An 18272-nucleotide genomic window follows, 5' to 3' on the forward strand; every position below is an offset into this window, starting at 1 on the left:
ACTTACGAAGAATACCTACATACACAGCTCAGACAGATCGACTCAGATGACGGCCGTCGACTCTAGACCTGCAGTTGTTTTTGTCGTTTCTTAAATACATGTGTTGGGCTCAGTAGAAAAATAAATAACCTTTACCTCCCGTATGTACAATGTAGGCGGAAATACATACATATGTATTCAAGGTAGAAAAGAGTTGAGAGAACTCTGTACACCAAGCTCGCATTCTGAGACGCTTTCCCTTCTGTTCTCTAGCTATCTTGATGAGGAGGTCGATGAGTCGGAGATCGATCATCTGACCGACGATCGATCAAACATCGGGTAATGGGTGAATCTCTTGGCGACATCAGTCGCTGCTTATGACTTGTACGTCTGGGATTCGAATTTCATTGAAGATCCTAATCTACCTAATCTGGATGATGAGGCTCTCTTCCTCTCACTCATTCAGTGCTTATGAGGGTACTGCTGCAGGAAGCACGCGAGAGGTGACGGGATATTAAGCTTCTTGGTCGCCGTCTGATTGTTCAGAGAAATCCGGCAAAGGTGTTGCAGTGAATTCACTTGCTTGTAACGAGGTTTGCCGATTTTTATGGGGAGATCCCGGCGACCGGATCCGTCCAGCCAAACGCAGCACTTGCCTCTCTCCGACTCGGACAAGCTAATATAGTATTCGACGAGTTCTACGACGCACGAAAACGTTGGCATCTCGACCGCGACGTGGTGTTCACAATCTAGCCGGAACACACCGTGCTTATAGTGTATCCGCACCGAAGTCGGTCCGCGTTCGGTTTGGACGCTCAACGCGAACAGGAACCGGTTGTCTCTCGAATTTCTGACGATGAATTTCCCAACCTCAGACGACTTCAGGAGAATCTCAGCGTCCTGCCAGGAGAGGTTCTCGTAGTAGTAGCCGGCGAGCCGCAGGACGCGGATCGTGTTGGCCACCTTCTTGTAGTCGTGGTCTTCATTGAGGTAGGGAGGCGCGGGAAACACCATCGACATCACCAATGGCCTCTTGCGGGACCGCGTGGAGGCTTCGCCGCATTCACGCTCACGGTTAGCCAGGAATACGGTCAAGGCCGTGGTCGGCGTGGCCTGGGGCAATGGGCAGCATGGTCCTTGCGGTAATTGCTGGCTCACCGCCTTATGGGAGGGCGGTTTGTTGTACGGCAGAAGCGGGACGTGCGGGAAGGAACCGCAATGGCCAACGCGCGAAGGATACGAAGGATAAGGAGTCACCATAGACATGTTCGAGCTGTTGGCGATCGCGTTGCAAACGACAATTGACTAGTGGGCAGAATTTCCTGTAAAGAGAAAGAAGGACGCGAGTTAGTTTCTAGTCGACGAATCATCGATGACAATCCCAGCCAGACTTCCTATAAGCTGAACCGACTTCCTATCTGCTTCTTGATTCATATGGATTGCCTCCCCCAAGAACGACTTGAATCATTTCGATTTTAGGATTAAGCCCCAGATCTTAGGAATCGCTAACGAGCTCGTATGATCGGGAAGTCAGAAAGCTCGAAAGACACTCGCGCGCTTCCCGCTCTCGCATAGGCCACAAGAGGCAAACTGACGAGTGTTTCTCTTGCCCTTGTAGCGCCATCGCTACGCCATCGACAGTAGTTCGGGGAATTGACAGAACGCCATTTCTCACTAATACGCCAGCTCGCCAAAGCGTGGAACTGACCGAGCCTATCATCTTCCACGCGGATGCAAACTGTCGCTCACTGCCGCGGCTACCATCAAAGTCGCCGCCGTCATTATTCGATGCAAGAGCTCAGCGCGTGCTTTCCGACTTAATGTACACAGAGAGGATGTACAGACCCACTACCGTACAGAGTGGAAGGTTAGGAATGCTGGGAGAGACTTTTCGGAGAACGCCAGAATGATTGTTTGCTGGCTGTTCAGTCGGCGGGCTAGCCATCCGGCCCGTTCGCTCAGAGTGGCTGCAGCCTGAGCGCCAGAACTCGATGCTCAATGCGATACCAAGCCATAAGAGGCGTTCGCACCCCGGTCTCTCGCTCATCTAACGAGAATTGACGTATGCTACCTAATTTCGAAGTGCTTCTCAAAACTGTCCATGAGCAACTGCTCGCTGATCCCGGAATTGTTTTCCTCGCTTCGGCGTCGCGATCAAGTATCCGTTTCACGTGACAGTTCCGTCAGACTTTCCGCTCACTTCATCGATTGATTCACGCTTCTCGCCTCCAATAATTATGACAGTGGTTCGAGAGATTCGACTTCTGTGGCGTTCGACGGACCAGTTGTGGTTTTTGTACCGGCCTTTCGAACATGTTGTAGTCTCGTTTTCATCGTTTTTGTTGTGGCTTGGAGAATTTCAGGAGCCCACACTTGTCATCCCATAGTCGCGCGGACAGAGCGAAACCGGACTGACTGACTGGCGAGCGAGTGTCAAATCGACGGAAGCCGATGCGGGAGAGCCGAAATTTTACGAATCGAACGATTTTCCGGAAATCGCTGCGTAAGCTCCAGGATGAAATCGGCCGCCCTCATGAAAGTCGCCGCCGTGATTCTCGCTTCGCGATTGCGCTTCAAAAGGCTTCGTATCGTCGCGCAGTCAAACGGCAAGACAGAGACTTACGGGCAGAGGGAATTTTTTTCGTTCTTGGGACGTGAAATTGCTAAATGAGCTCGATGCTAGGACGGTCGCCGAACAAGCTCACTAGGAGCATATGTGAACATATTCTCAAGAGTTTGTAGCCGTCGTCCAAGAGCGGCCGGCCGGCCAGCCAGCCAGCGACCGTAAGAACCGCCGATCGCTACCGAGAATTCTTAGGGCAGCTTTCTGTGAACGGCGGGCATGCATAGCGCTTGAGTTCGTTCCTTCTACTAAGTTGTTCTTCTTCGTCGTCGTCGTCGTCGTCATAGCCGTCGCCATCGACTTCTGCTGCTCCTCGAAAGCAGGTAGACGATGTCGAGAAGAAAAGTACTGGGAACGGCAGAAGCGCCCGCCGAAGAAGAAGTACAACTTGTATGCAGACAGAGACCCAACATGGACGGATACCTTCAGTAGAACGGGGAGAGCGGCTGCTGCTGCCGCTCGTCCGCCCGCCCGCCTGCCGGCTCTTCAGAGAACTGACGAAGCTCGACTGGATCTCAGTGGCGCCACGGGGACTCTGATAGATAACTACCGAACCGGAAATATTCCTCTTAGCTCCTATCGAGTCCACGTAACACGCGTGGAAGGCGACTCATCCTCTCGCTTGAAGACGGAATCGCCGAATCACTTCAGTTCGAAGTTCCTCGGACAGGAAGCGAGGAGCTCAACTTCGGAGCGAACTTCTTTGTAAGCCTGAGTCAGTCGGTCCAACTCCCTTCGGACTCGTGTTGGCTAGACCCCAGAACTTCGCTATCTGTTTTCCGGATCTTCGTCTCGATTTCGCGGGAATAATATCGCTGATCCAGTGATGTTAGATCAGTTCGAGAAGGGTCTTCGGAAATTTTCGTGGGAACGCAGTGATCCGATCGTGCGAATACCGAGTGACGCTATCTGTGCGAAGTACATCCGCACACTGGTCCATGTCCGTATCGCCGCCCATAATACGATGGACTCCCATGCTCTCCACGACCTCTGGTCTAACGAGTTCTCGTAGAGTTGTTTTCAGGACGATCAAGGTCCCGCCCCGTCGACAAACATTTGCTGTCTTCCGTGGAATCAAAGGGACGGAATGACAGCTTGTCGATGAGCAATCGGTACCGTTTAAATGGTGTTCGGCCGTCGCGGCGCGCTATCCGTACTCTCCGAACTCCAAAGCGAAGCGAGAGATGATCGAATTCGCTCATACTTGCCCTCGTGGTTCTGAGGAAACACCTCGAGAGAAAGTAAATCGATGTTGCTGATGACTGCATTCAATTTCTGGGTTGATCTGACTTGCGTTAGCTCTCCGTATCGAGAGGGGGAGCCTCGGGTTTTTTAACCGTGCCTCCGATCGTAGATTCCTCGATCCGCGACGAGACGACCCGGGTGAGCTTTCTGTGTATGTACTCTCGGGTAGCAGCTGAACTCTCCCGAAATCGCGCGCAGTTCTTCCAACCCTGATGCTTCCACGCAAATTCGCCGCACGGTGCACATTTCGAAAGAATCGTGCGAATCTGACGATCTGTAGCCCTACTGAGAAGCTGATCCATCTCGCCTACATCACGTTAGACTGGCTCTCGATTCTCGGAGCGACAACTCGTGACCGACCGCGGTACGTTTCCTAAGGGAAACAAAAGCACTGCCTCTTGAACTCTACAGTTCCAAACCCGTCAAAACGCCGATATTTTTCAACGAATCGTTGACAAAAGCTTCCTCGTCGCCGTCGGCCAGCCCGAAAGAGGTCGCGATTTTCCCGGAAAAGAGCGATCCGTTATTGAGCTCATCGACCCATCAAGGCGGATATGTTTGAATTTCCTGAATACTCAACGACACGAATGAAACGGACTATCACTCGTTTCACGGTGTCAACTGTCATAACTCCACGGTGAGAGATCTACGGCGAGCCGGAAACGCGCGCCTTGACTGGCGGCGAGCACGTTCGAATTCACGGAGTCGACTTCCCAACGAGATCCATACGAAAGTCCTGAGACTTTTTCACAGAACCACCGTTTTCACACGGAGCTTTTCCCTGCATTGCAAAACTTCGACCGACGATGTGGGCAAGGATTCAGAATATAAGAGAACATACCGGTGACAGACGTCTGGCCGTATTCCATAGAGGCACTTAAACTCCACTCGATGCACAGTAATCCACGGGAGATTGGGGATAAGACACTCGTTGCAACTGACTGCGAATGGAGTCGCTTGATTGCAGAGAGCGAGCCGATCGCGTTGACAAGTGCTGTTCGTTCTGTTCGCAACCTCGCTCGTTCAAGAAGTTTTCGAGACGAGCGACACACGGTCTCTCCCAGTTGTGACTCGATTCTGCCTCCGAAGAGCGAATCTCGCCGACTTAAGGGCCAGAACAGAGGGCGCTGCGAGCGCCGCTCCGACGTCACCAGAGAGGGTATCCCACACGTGAGCAACATCGTTCTCGGGACGAGGAACAAGAATTATCTCTATTGTGACGAATCGGGTTCTTAGGTAACAAGAAACAGCCTGGGAGCTCGAGAGAGAGCGCGTTTCCAATCGATGCCGAAATGCGGCAATCTTTGGCTGCGTGTATCATCTCCGATCCGCAAGCACCTTCAAGGGCTCATTCGGCTGTAACTTTGACGATTCTCACGATATTGAACTTGTTCCCGCCTGGGCACCGATACCCGATAGCAATGAATTTCCGTAGATCTCTCCGGAACACCAGAAGGCAAATCTCTCTCACGACGTACTGATCTCCGAGCTACTGGTACCGTGGTTCTTGGGCCGATTTGTGCGAACAGAAGCGATCCGACGGACCCTCTCACGGGTTTTCCCGTCTGGAGAGGTGGAAGAGCACTTCCTCCGACGCGCAACAAGAAAAAATTCATTGTCGCTAAGGGTAAATCGTAATCGTGCCCCATACCGTGGACGGGCTCTGTCATTGATTCCGCCGAGAGATCCTGTACGATTCAACGTCTAGCAGAGTCTCATCGTATTGTTTTGCTTCCGAGAACATTGCGCATTTACGACGTGCCGGGGACCCACGGCGGGTATAATCACGCAGGAGGAAGGAGTTGATTTGCTTCCATGAACAGGTGCAAGCGCTCCAAGAGCATTCACGAAAACCCTCGAATCGGCTCGTCATGAGGAAGCTTTCCTGAATGACGTCTGGTTTTTCTCCCCGTAGCCCTCTGTCACTCCCCTCTCTTGGGGAACGTCACAACCACAAATTGACGCGTCGAAGATTGCTCAGCATACCATGCGGTTATGCTTTTAGACGTTAATCCTGCGATCGGTGAACCGCGCAGCATCGCCACACGGGTCGGTAAAGGCTCTCGAGCACAGACCATTGAATAATCAGACACGTAATTTCTGTCACCGACCGCTGCTCGGAGCATTCCCGTCTTCCAATTGCCAATCAGCATTGCAGCGTTCTCAAATTTTCAGTTGGTTCGATGCTGCTTGCCATGATGGGGGCATTAGTCGAGCGAAGTTGGACTCTCAGACTTCAAAGATGCAGACACGCAAACTACCGCGGTCGCGGCTTCCTTTGAGCTTCCGAAGTCTGTGGCCTAGCAGCGATGTGCTCAAAGAACGCGGCCACTCTCTTAGCGGAAGGAACGAATAGGCTTTCGAAGAACAGCGAGAATCAATGCCGCACTTCAGAGCCCGAATACTTCTGCGTAGACTACTCCGTGACAGGACGTTATTAGCATCACGTATTTCCGGAGCTCCGAGACAGCGATGGAGGGTATCGAGAAGACGATGAGGAGCAGGGGGCGGTCGACTTTGTTTGCTCCCATGTCGAGCATATGAGCGATGATCTGGAGGAACTCCGGGGAGGACCTTCCAAATGAATATTCCCGGAGCGTGCCATCCGAAATCTTTTGATCGAATGGAACGTAAAGGAATCAAGTCGGATCTGACTCCCCCCTCGCGTTCGTACCGCCATTCAAGGAGGAATGGAAAACTCCTCGTTCATAAGAAAACCCCCAGTCATTCCAGCTCCCGAAATCGATTTTCTTTCTTTCTGTTATTCTATCATAGTTCCTTGATCCCTTTGCTGCTGCTGGCGTCCTCACTGTATTACTCGGAACTTGGAGCATCTGCCACAACATACGTTGGGATGGGAACTGCCAAGAGTACCGGGAACGCTCGGAGGCCCCGGAACCAGCTGCCGCTCTTCAAATACGTAGTCCTACGTTGCGGAAAAAAGGACGCTCGGCCGAGCCGTCCATGTGAAATGACTTGAGTCATACGCGTCTCCCACTGTAATCGACTCTAAATACTACGGCTCGGATACGACGTTCATAGAAAAAATCAAAACGGTGAAAATGCCGAATTGATCCGTTTCGGCGCTTCGACGCTGTACCATTCATTAAGGGTCCGCGATGTCGGTCCCATTCCGTGACTCGGAGCCTGACGTATGCGACGACGGAAAAAATTACATGACAGATACGTCGAATGAATATACGCTAAACCATCATTGCAGTCATCTGAGGCGACGTCCGGTATCATCCATTGCTGCAGACTTCGCTACGCGCTACGAATCATATACCAAGTGCCGTTTCGTTCGACGAGGAGCTAAACTCCCCATTCAGGAACAAGCAGAAGCGATACAGGTCAACTCGTATCGCAGATCCGGCTCACGAAAGTCGTGCCGCACGGTGCAGGAATCAAAGCACGACGCGACCGACCGGACCTACTCGAGGAAAGTTTGTGCTCTCCACCGTCGAAAGCAACGATGGCAAACCCAATCTGCCATCTCCGACTTTCGCTTCCAAGACCGACTTAGGATCAAATGAAAATCTCCATCAAATGAAAATCTCCATCGTTCAATCATTTTCGAAAGCCGGCGTGGCGGCTACTCGACCGCTAAGCCAGAGGCGTTTCAGAAGGAGCGTTCGATTGGCCAGATGAGCTCGACTGTTCCGAATGCGGAGCATTTAAACATTATACCGTCCTACCTTCTATTTTGTAATGAGCTCCAACTGATCAGCTTGGGGCCTCGATCGGAGCATTCGGCCGACTCTACTAACGGGGCCTAGTATAGCTCGCTTGACCTGGATTCTGTGTGCCGATAGTGGTTCGCGGATGGAGCGCACTTATTGGCTAGGTAGAAAGGCCGTCCAGCGAGCCACTCAGCCAGCTTGCCTGCCTGGCAGCCAGTCAGTCAGTCGAGCAGCCGTTCAGCGCTACTTCCCAGAAGGGGGCACCTCGTCCAGGGGCGATAGATAAAGCCAGACCGGAGGCTATACACACCTACGGCATACGTAACACAGCGTCATAACGTGCAGCCGTACTAGCTGTACTTATTTAAGGAAACAGCCCGTACCGGAGGCTCCGAAACGTTCTCTTCCTGCCGATGACACCCACAGATATTTTCGCAGCTGCTCCAGGGACGGACGTCTCAGCTGAAAATCATCGAGAGCGGTTCTCCGAAATTTCAACTGTGCTTTTGTAGTACGATTTTCATCCCGTCGCCGATGCGCCGATCGAATCGATCGGCGATGATGGCGAGAAACGAAAGTCAATTAGAGATAGCCTTCGGTCGAACAACGCGTCCATTCATTGATCGAAACGAACGGCGAGTCATTGAACTTGGGATGGCGGCTCGAACCGTCGTGAGGCCTCGAAGTTCAGACCCAGTTACTCAGGACGATTGGACAATCAGCGAGAGAGCTCCAAGCCGCCCCCGTCATTGAATGGGATCGTGAACCACAGAGCGCTTCACGACTTTCTCACACCGAGTCAAAAAAACAATTTGCTGTACCAGACAAACGATCGATTCGGCAGCGGCGGCGATCTTCGCAGAAAACTCAGCCCGTGACTATTCATCCGATCCCATCCCCGCCTCGATGCGGAAACGCAACCCTGAGGACGCTTCGAGCGGCGTCGACTCGAACTCGCAGCTCCGGACCCCATCCCGCATCGGAATTTACGACGGAATCCTTTCCGGAGAGAAATCCATCGCTTCTGCGGATTTCTATACCGAATCGTTGGTCGAGTTCTTTCTGAAAACGCCCGGACGCACCTACCGACCTATGGACAAACGGGGAGACGGGCTGCCAGGCTTTCGAACTAACAGTGAGCAGAGGGATTCCGAGGAGAGGCTCTGACTGAGCTTCTTCGAACATCAATTGGCGGCGGCCAGGGGACCCGGAGGAGATCTCGGAATCAAAACAAACTAAATTGTGTTATACGTTGTTTCACACTCAAAGAGAGTTTGTGCTCACGCGGAGACAAGGAACACACATTCGATTGCCCGCGCACCGATTCTCTATGTTAGCTCGTTCGATCGTTTGTTCCGAATGCCTCCCTGGCGGTCTCGTCAGTCTTTCGCCGACGCCGCCGCCAACGAATGCATACAACTGAAGTCACATCCGAGGACATGTCTTGGAAACGGGAATTCGACAAATCGTCATGTTCGAATTTCCGCTAGGTGCGCTCCGAGCACGGGTGGCCCGCATGGTGCCCTGCCCGCCTTATTGGAGGAGCGAGGCTTTGCCTTCGACCGAACAGCGAACATCTCAAGCCGTTCGTTCGCTCCGAGAATTCGTCGTTGCGAAAACCCGGCGGAGCTTCCAAAAAATCCCATTGGCTGCCCATCTGAGAAAACATCTGTATGCAAATGGGAATGATCAACACCCCCGAGCTCGGGCTTCCAGGCCGACAAGGACGAACACCGAGAAGTCACACGAAAACCTATTGACGAGCTTTCCCGGGATCAGCCCTGTTTCCCAGAGCGCGCTTCTTGGTATGCCTTGACAATCATGGCTCTCAGATCGCAGCACGACAACGGCTCCCGAGGCGGCTGTCGACTTGTTTTGGCTAGATAGCTAGCTCAGCCGGATTCTTCCTCACGTAGGTGGTGGAGATATGGTCGTTGTGATGCCTAAGTAAATTATTTGTTTCTGAGTGCCTTAGTGACTCGGAAACGAGTGTTTCCTAGTTAGCAGGCGGCAGTCAACTCTCGGTCGGCCGGCCGGTCGGTCGTTCCACGCCATCGTTGCTACGGGGGGCGCCCAACGACAAGCTTGTAAGCAATCAATCGAAAAACAACTCCTGTTCCATCGACGACTTCCAAGCAGGGTCCAGAAGCTTCGTGCTGTAAAAATGTCAACGCCACACCAATCTTCCGGCTGCAGACTTTATTTGAGGATGTTGACAAATGCTCCATCTCATCTCGACTGGGATCTCCGGATAGGGGAAAAGAAACAGCGCGTCAGCGAATCAGAGGTGCTGATATGTGGCGCTCTTTCTCGCCTGGAAGATGTCTGGCTTTCTTTGGTTCTCGAAATCGGTGGTCGGAATAACTTCCCCTGCGAGGGCTCTGCTCGGAGAATCTCTCCGACCGATGGAGTCGAGCGGGAGCCACTTTCCAGAGAAGACATTCATGCCAGCATGCAGCTATTCTCGAAGATGTACCATACGGGAGTCCGAGATGACTATTCGCGTGGCGGGGACTCCGTTTCTGTCGCGGATGCCGTCGAAAGTCATTGGCGGCTGATGCTCGACAGGGAGCATCAGCAGCTGCAGAGCATGCCGGCTTCTCGTTGAGGATTTCGCCGAGAGGGTTGCAGTCACCCAAGTTTCAGAAACGGAGAAGATCCGAGAAGTTAAAATTAGCGAATAGGTTCTACTTACGCTATAGCGAGACACAAAATAAATTTAGAGCTGATTCCTCTAACTCAGCAGAGTTCAGTTCAATGGTTCCGCTTACGAAGCAGCGCAGGCTTCCTCCGAATCATCTGAACCCCACCCACCGACGATTTTTCGCAAACAATACCTTCGCCATCCCGATCATCACAATCAACAGCAGCGGCGAACGCAAGCGAATAGTGCTTCAAAATGGTTTTCACCGGTCGGAATCGCGGCGAGAGACGGACCGACGCAGAGAGATTGCCGAAAATTGCCTCAAAATAGCTCTGAGGCCAGTGACGTGGAAAAAGGAGTGATAGATTTAGCATTGAATTGTCTGTCGGATTACTTTCAGATCGTTGAATTCACTTCGTAGAACAGAACAGCTCCTGTCGCTTGCTCTTTCCTACGTTCAATCGCTCGGTCGTTCACTCGTCGTCGTCGGAGCTATTTGCATTGAATGTTGTGTTTCGTCAATTTCATCGAACCTCAAAAGCGACAACCATCAATCTCGTTTCGAAGGAAGGAAGGATCAATCAAGCAAGCAAGCGAAAGACCGAGTGAGCGCACCTTTCGGAAATCCTAGATTTGAGCTTCTTGCTTGCGGTAAGAGTTCATTACGACGACTTCGATAGAAGCAAATAAGAAAGAAGCGTACCGTTCTCGTAAAGGGGTCCGCAATAAATTGATACAGCCAGTGAGAACGCTCGCGAGCAGATCGCTGATTCCGAGTCGAGCCGGGTCGAATCGACACTTTATTGAGAAGTCTTTCAAGGAGTTTTCTCCGAGTCCGTGTCTGAGACTTCCGATGAGTAGAGGGCGCTCGGACTCACACCGAATGCCTGTTATTTTTTCACTAAGAACTTCGTGTTTCCCCGCGTGCCTCCGCGTATCAAGGAACATGTGTACTCTCACTCAAACGACAACCATTCACGATCGAGTTGAGTTTGAGTTCCCGGACAGCCCAATAATCGAGAGAAAAGTTGGACGACACACATGTCACTTGTGTGCTCAAGGGGTCTCATTCGATTCATTGTGAGCCGGCTCTGCCGTCTGGACTCTGCCGGGCATTGTGTTCCGTTCGTCGGCGACCTACGAGTGCTTCGAGGTCTACTAGAACGCGGACTACAGCCTTGAGCAAATTTTTTCGCTGCCTTGAAACTGGACGAATCAAGTGAAACTCGGTACAAGCCCCCCTCGACCAAGGGTTATTGGACTTCAAAACTTTCTCTCCATAGAGCGATTCGTGCGTAGATGACTAGAGACCGACTACGGAGCGAGCGAGCTAGCTAGCCAGCTAGCCAGCAAACAGCCGACGGACCGACCCAAGTTCGGAGAAGCCCAGTTGCTTCAAACAATTCTCGAGAAAAAGGCAGCAGCATCCGACGCCTTCTGACGGATCAGGGACCCAGGCCGCCGCTGCGGTGTCGTCGCTTCCGCCGGACATGAGAACGACACAGGATAGCCGCAACGAGACATGATGAAATGAAATCACAGCTCGCCGTCACGCATCCAGCAAAGATTTCAACGGAACAAATTCTGGATCGAGGTAAACCTCAGCGGATTCGCTACGAGGAGACACACGTAGACGCCGCGTGAATCATCATAGACGATTCTGTCGTACCAGGCCACATATGCGATTCGCGGAAGTCGGAAGACGATCGCAGCCGTATGTTACGCCATCTCAGCGCAAACATACCGGTCGCTTGAAAAGAAAAAGCCCGAGTCTCGATGCGGATATGGCGTGAGGAAGCCTCCGGGACTCGATTCAGTCCGCGATACATACACAAATTCTCCGATTGTGTAATCGGAAAAATCCAACATATTCTGCTTTCGAGTACACGGCGTGTCTCCAATTAGCGACCGTAGTTTCTTGAGCGATTCAAGTCCGTTCGGCCACCCACTCCACGGTGGTTTTTCGCTCCTCCCCTCTCCCCCTGACTGTGTTCCCCGAACATCTTGACGCACAAAACTCGACGTTCCCTCGGCAAGCACAAAAGTCTCGAGAGATCGCGATGTTTCACGCCCGCACGGAAGAGGAAGATCATTTTCACGAGCGGTGCACCCCTCTCGCTCGGAAACCCTCCGCTCTGACACCGAACAAGAGATGAACGTGTATGCCGACTCAATGAGTGTCGGCGGATTAGAACTCAATCGGACTCGCATCGCCCTCAGACTGAGCGCGGAACTTCATTAGAGCCTTAGACAGCGACTGCCAGACACAGACCATAATTTAGCCCGAGTATCGCACAGTTCTGGCCGGCCGGTCGGCACAGGAGGCCTTATCTAGTGTTCTGCACTGTAGTTTCGGCAGTACCGGTCGACAGAAGCGGCCACGACAGCCTCATAGTACCTACCCATTTTATCGCTCACAGATGTTTCGAGAATTTACTGCCTGGGAAGACCTGCATCGCATAGGAGTTGAATCTCGCGACTCTAGCGAACAAAAAAAAGTCCACAGGGAGCCATTCGAGTCTCTGAAATATATATCGGAGTTTTCTCGCCGCTTTGGGTCTCTAAATCCAGAGCGCCTCGGAATCCGGAGGCTGTAGTCCTCAGAAGGCACTCAGGTTCCAGCTCCGGCAGAAGAAGCTTCCATCACTGAATACAATTCTGAGGTTCTGAATACCTCGCGGGTCCACAGGAATCGGGGATGACCGTCCCCTTACTCCTGAACATCAAGGAGACGGACCGAGGCGGCAGGAGTCGAGTCGGAACCTCCCCCCACCACCATCGAAACAACCGAGACGAGCGTGGTGAAAATTTCTTATAGCTCATTTGTATCGGAACGATCGATTTCATCTTCTCAGGACTATCAGATTGGCGTACTTAGATCCTACACTGAATAATCGCAATCGGATCATCATTAGCGCTTCCGATTGACCGATTTCGGTCTGAAGGTTTAACAGAAACGAACCCCTACAAAGCTTCTCGCACTGGTCCAAATCAAATGATGCCGTATGACTCGAGGCACCTGCTTCGAAAGACGGCATACACGAGAATAGCGATTTTCGGAAGAACGGTATCTTCCTCTTGAAGGATTGCCCGCCGCTAGATATTCAAGAGTTGGAAAGCGTTCGTCAGAAGGATCCTCTTCTCCGCTGAAAATTGCCGCTTCTCTCCAGCCGCCACAGCTCCGTTCACCTTGCCAAACGATACGAGCTGTGACCCGATGTGATGCCAAAGAACATTTCGACAAGTTTGTCTGGGCATGAATTTTCGGCTCAGATTTCTCTTCTTAGTCACCGCTTGATTTACGCCGAGGGCAAGCAGTGTCTGGCAGAGTGGACAGCATCGTCTCCCGATGAGTCCGAATATTCAAAACTTAATTCGATCGCATCTTCACGATAAATATCGCTCCCCTCGTCCCTCCAGCGAGAAGAACGCGGCTATGATCGACCGATGAGAATGCTCAGGAATACAATCCTCATGATTCCGAAAATCGAAATCCGAGGCAGAACAACGAGCGTCTACAGAAGAAACTTCTCCTATTCGGCTCACTCAGTCTGGGAACAATGCGGTTTCTATGTGCTTTTCCTGAAACTGATGAAGGTCCTTCTGCTCTTCGGCTTCCGAGGAAGCCGTTCCGTACAGCAGCGAGAATCCTTGACATTGCAGGAGCGCTTCTCAGTAAAGCGAATGAAGTCACGCAGTGACTGATCTAATCCCCCCTGTTCGCCACCTAACTGTGGCGGATTTGCGTCAAGAAACATTGCCCACGATCCAGCGAATTACTCTCTCTGACACGTAGCCGCGATCCAGCTGACACTTTTTGTCCGCCGCCATATTTGTGGGGTACGATTTTCGCGAAGAATATCCGGATGGTTCCTTCGCATCGACGGTGGTTCGTAGGGCGCCTCTCGGGGCTGCGAAAGAGTACTCGGCATCCGCGAAGCGACTTCGAATCTGGAGGAGGCTTTCTCGCAGGATCTTGCCGCGAGTACAGAGGCATAGCAATCCGGAGACTGATGGTGCACATACGGTGAGAAGTACTCGGAAGGGCCCGCTCCCACTTGTTCTCTGCAAACTGTTAAGCCGCTTGACAAAACACATCCGTTGTTTCCGACTCGTGACTCACAACCGTCAGTCACCCGAGCGGAGAACCGCGCGTCAGACAACCCACCCGACCGTTCGTAGTTTCCATCAACCGCAGAATGTTTGAGGCTTGTGTCCATCCGACTTCATGGAGGGGCTTGCGGTAGGTGACTAAGTTTGTATCGCCCGGACTGCATCGACGTGTGAAGGTTCAGACAGTGTCACCGTAGAATCTGATGTCGGGTGTCGACTCTTTCCGCTATTGAAGTGCTTCCCGGAACGATGATCCCAGCTGGGGATTCAGGCTGGCACGGTAAGAGGCGACGAGCTCCTTCCATCCTTCTCTATTGATCATGGATTTCTCCAAACATTGTGAATCGGTTTCATGCGAATCCGTCAGTTTGCGATATTCTCCAGCTCTCCGTGACTCAGTCGGGTGCTTAGACCGAGCTCCTCGCTTCCCAGATGTCCTGGATGTAAAATACTCGTTCTGTCCATCAGAGAAGACTTTCTGGGTCTGATCAGATCGATTCCGAATCAGCCGCACTGGAAATCGATTTATGAGAGCTTCGACTTTTTGTGATGGAATGATCATCGCTCGACGATCTGTTCGTCCTTGATACACAAGCTAATCTGGATCGTCGATGCAAAACCAATGTCGACCCGCATGAACTTCCGCGGGTATGCAGTCAATCTCCCTGACTAGATAGATGGCAGAATGTACATGAAAATCTCTCCGGATCGCGATCAAAAATTCTTCGGGGATAATAACTCTTCCTCCATGGAGTTTAGCGACTTCTCTCGAAATCACATCCTCACAAGAGCATCCGAGGAGAAATTGACGGAAATCTCATCGATTCCGCTGAATACGCAGGAGCGCTTGTCATCCACTCACATGCATCGACTGGTGATACAATCCTCGAAATTTTCGGAACTTCCCTTCCCGAAGAACATTTTCTGGCGCCAAGCAGTCCAAGCAGAGCGAGCGATTTTGTCCTTTCTTGCCATTGACGTCGAATTCCTCGAAGTGGTGTATTCTGAGATGAAAGACGGCATTCGATGGTTCGTATGTAGTTGTTGGACATCAGAGCAGGAGGAACTTTTCAATCGGAACGATTTTCTCGAGTAGGAGTATTAGATCGCTCCGGCTGTGTTTCACCCCCTAATGCCAAGCTAGCTCTACGCTTTATGGACTCCATCGGAAGTGTCTGCCGTAGACAGTGACCTTGATGATCTCGTGACTCGCCGACGTGTAGAGGCTATTTTAGAACGAGCATGCGAGTCTGACACTCCTTCTCGTCGTTGTCTTATCCAGCCGAAAAAAAACCTTTGTTTCTTCCATTCGGACATTTCGCGGAATGATTCCCCGTTCGCTTTCCCCTTTCACTGATGCTGCTCTCGCGTTTCACGGATCGCTCTGTTCATTTACGGCTTCTATGAACGATTGAAGATGCGCGGTGCGCACAAGCATTCGAGGTATCGCGATCTCATTCTCAAAATAAAAGGCGAGCGGAGACCCCGTCATCGGAAGACACCGGTTTTCAGGGAACACTTTTCCTGTTTCTCTTCTCTCTGTTTGCTGCTAGCCAAGGTACACAACTCCCGCCCGAGATTTCCTCGGATCCGGAGTTCGAAATGGGTCTTCGCAGTATTCGCCAACAGGCTCGGCATTGTGGAGAATCAGGAATCGACTAAAACTCTAGAATCTCCATGGACCAGTCCAAATCCTGAATCCCTTATTAGACCCGAAGAGGAGTGGTGGATTGGCGGAACGGAGTCATCTCTACCGTTTCAGATAGGCTCCCAATACTTGAAGAATTTTACACTGACTACTCTTAGATGACAAATATGTGAGTCAAGGAGGTTACAACCCAAGGACATCCAACATTAGCGAAAATCCCTCGATAATGCGAAGCGCTAGACGATCAACGTCGAATGACATTTCCGGAAATCACTCCCAGCGCACGGCAGACGCTCGTCGCGAGTGACTCCGATTAATGAATTCTGGTGACCAGTTCAAATGTCCTCTACCGTCCGTTGGAAGTCCGCGGAACTCCTCGAGGCTCGTAACTTCAGTCGGGTGCTTCCAAGAAGCGTCAGAATTCGTGTTCATCGCAAACGTCAGCCCGTCGAATCGAATAGCATGCACGACAGCTGCAGTCAGCATAGAGGATAAGTTTCATTTCGCCTTACAGCACTCGGTCTAGGCCAATCGGCGATGCTGCGCCGCCGTTCACGACGACGAAGGTTCGTCTCCTCTGCCGTTCCAGGAACCCTTGCCCACCGATGAATGGCTGCAGCCGATGGAATCGCTCACGCTGGATATCTAGGAAAGCTAGAGCTCATTTTTCAAGCAGTTGCGAATGCAAACCTTTTGACTTCTCTCCAAGCGTCAAACGTTAAATAACCATACCTCCGCTCAAATCCATTCGAAATCCTTGAACTCGCGACGGTCGGCGGCGGAGGTCTCTCTCCGCCTGTTTCGAGTGGGCATTGGTCTCGCTCCTTGACCCTGGCCAAGAGGAAGTCAATCACGTTCCGGAGATTCCGGAAGTGACTGATGCATGGTCGAAGTTCGCTGTCCATTCGGTGCTCCCGATAGAAGGAGGACTGAGTTTTTTTATCTTTCCATATTTTTCTATTCGTTGAGTGTCCGTCAGAAACCTTAGTAGCAAGGAGCACCAAAAGAATTCGACCCGGAACGGCGTCCGAGGACTCGGATATCTCATTCCGACGTCTCACGCTTGTCTGGTATCAGTGTCGGTCTCCTCGACGATGCCGCCGCCGCGCGGATGTGACCGTCTTGAAGAATCGATCTTCATCGTCCAACAATGGCCTTCCAGATTCGCTATAAGCGCGGATTTCAGACTTATCAAATCATGAGCAGGATCCGCGCAGGATTCCAGGGAAGATGTCGATGATGCAATTTCAGCAGAATCCGAACGCGATTATCCTTAAGGTCGCGCACATGCGTCATCGGCTACCTTGTTGTTTTGCCATGTTCGAGGATTATTGCATCAATGCAATGTGACAGATGGGATCGAAGATGGAAACGGAGCATTGGGCAGCGAATCACCAGAGAAGGATGAGTATGCAACTCTCGGTAGCGTCCGCCTATTTTTCTATTTCATGTGGTTGACGACAATTAGCGGACGCTGACAACGATTGCAGTGATTGCTTTCGGGAAAAAACGACGGACTCCGTATCTCGGTCAGGAGTTCGTCAGCAAAGCTTCCAAAGCGGAGGAGTCCAGTCGCTCGATCCAAGATGAATTGATATCAAGTAATCCATTGACCGGATTACGGAGCCTTGACCGGCTAGGGACTCGGCCGCGGGACTCATCGCTACCAATTGAAAACAAACTGACAAATAGAAATACATAGGCGTGGTCTGCGGGGACAGTAAACAGCTTCTGGCACGTTATCTCTCGGATCGGAAAGCACGGCTCCTTTCCAGTCCGTATCCGGGAAACCCAACGATTCCACGAAGAGCATCACTGGAGATTAGATTTCGAGAAAAAAGCGATTCGCGAAGCTCTCGGCCGAAGCGAGTTCTCTTTCTAGGAAGATCAGCTCTTTTGCGCTAGCTCGCCCGGAACAGCATACCGCACCATCGGTTTGGAGCCGTCTTTTTTTGTGGTATATTCTGCCATTGTGAGTAAGAAAAATTGTTTTTTAAAGGTGAATTGATGACTTTTAGCCCCCGATTCGCTGGCACAGCACCATCGCCTCGCTCGCTCACTCACTCGGCCGGGCTCGGGCGATTCGGCGGATCGCTGTTGCCAAATCATGATTCCGAAAATCCAAATGTTTAACGGTTCAGGCGACTTCACGAGACCTTCATGTTCACGGGACCTTTGCTTCCAGCGATGGCTGGAACGATTCCTGGAACAAGACAGTGGCTTTCCACGAAAGGGCCAACGAGCGCCGCCTGGCGGCAGATAACGCATTCAGTGCGTTGTGGCTTCGTTCCCTATTGGCAAGTGCTCGGGCGCGGCAGCGGACAGCATCGGCTCGATTCG

The 18272-nt window shown here is 51.8% G+C and overlaps 1 protein-coding gene across 1 annotated transcript; it reads right to left on the bottom strand.

Moving 5' to 3' along the window:
- Nucleotides 1-441: 441 nt before the first annotated feature.
- LOC100907723 (suppressor of cytokine signaling 3) lies at nt 442-4924 on the bottom strand. Its single transcript, XM_003746835.2, has 2 exons — nt 4689-4924; nt 442-1301 (listed from the first exon to the last, which is right to left on the bottom strand). The coding sequence occupies exon 2, from the start codon at nt 1243-1245 to the stop codon at nt 442-444; it is 804 nt and encodes a 267-aa protein (XP_003746883.1). The 5' UTR covers nt 1246-1301; nt 4689-4924.
- Nucleotides 4925-18272: the final 13348 nt, after the last annotated feature.

Source organism: Galendromus occidentalis, unplaced genomic scaffold (genome assembly GCF_000255335.2).
Source record: "Galendromus occidentalis unplaced genomic scaffold, Mocc_1.1 scf7180000077504, whole genome shotgun sequence".
In the NCBI taxonomy this organism is placed as follows: Eukaryota; Metazoa; Arthropoda; class Arachnida; order Mesostigmata; family Phytoseiidae; genus Galendromus; species Galendromus occidentalis.

Bases quoted from the DNA above. Each gene is read 5' to 3' on its own strand.
- LOC100907723 (XM_003746835.2), bottom strand. From the start codon at position 1,245: ATGTCTATGGTGACTCCTTATCCTTCGTATCCTTCGCGCGTTGGCCAT.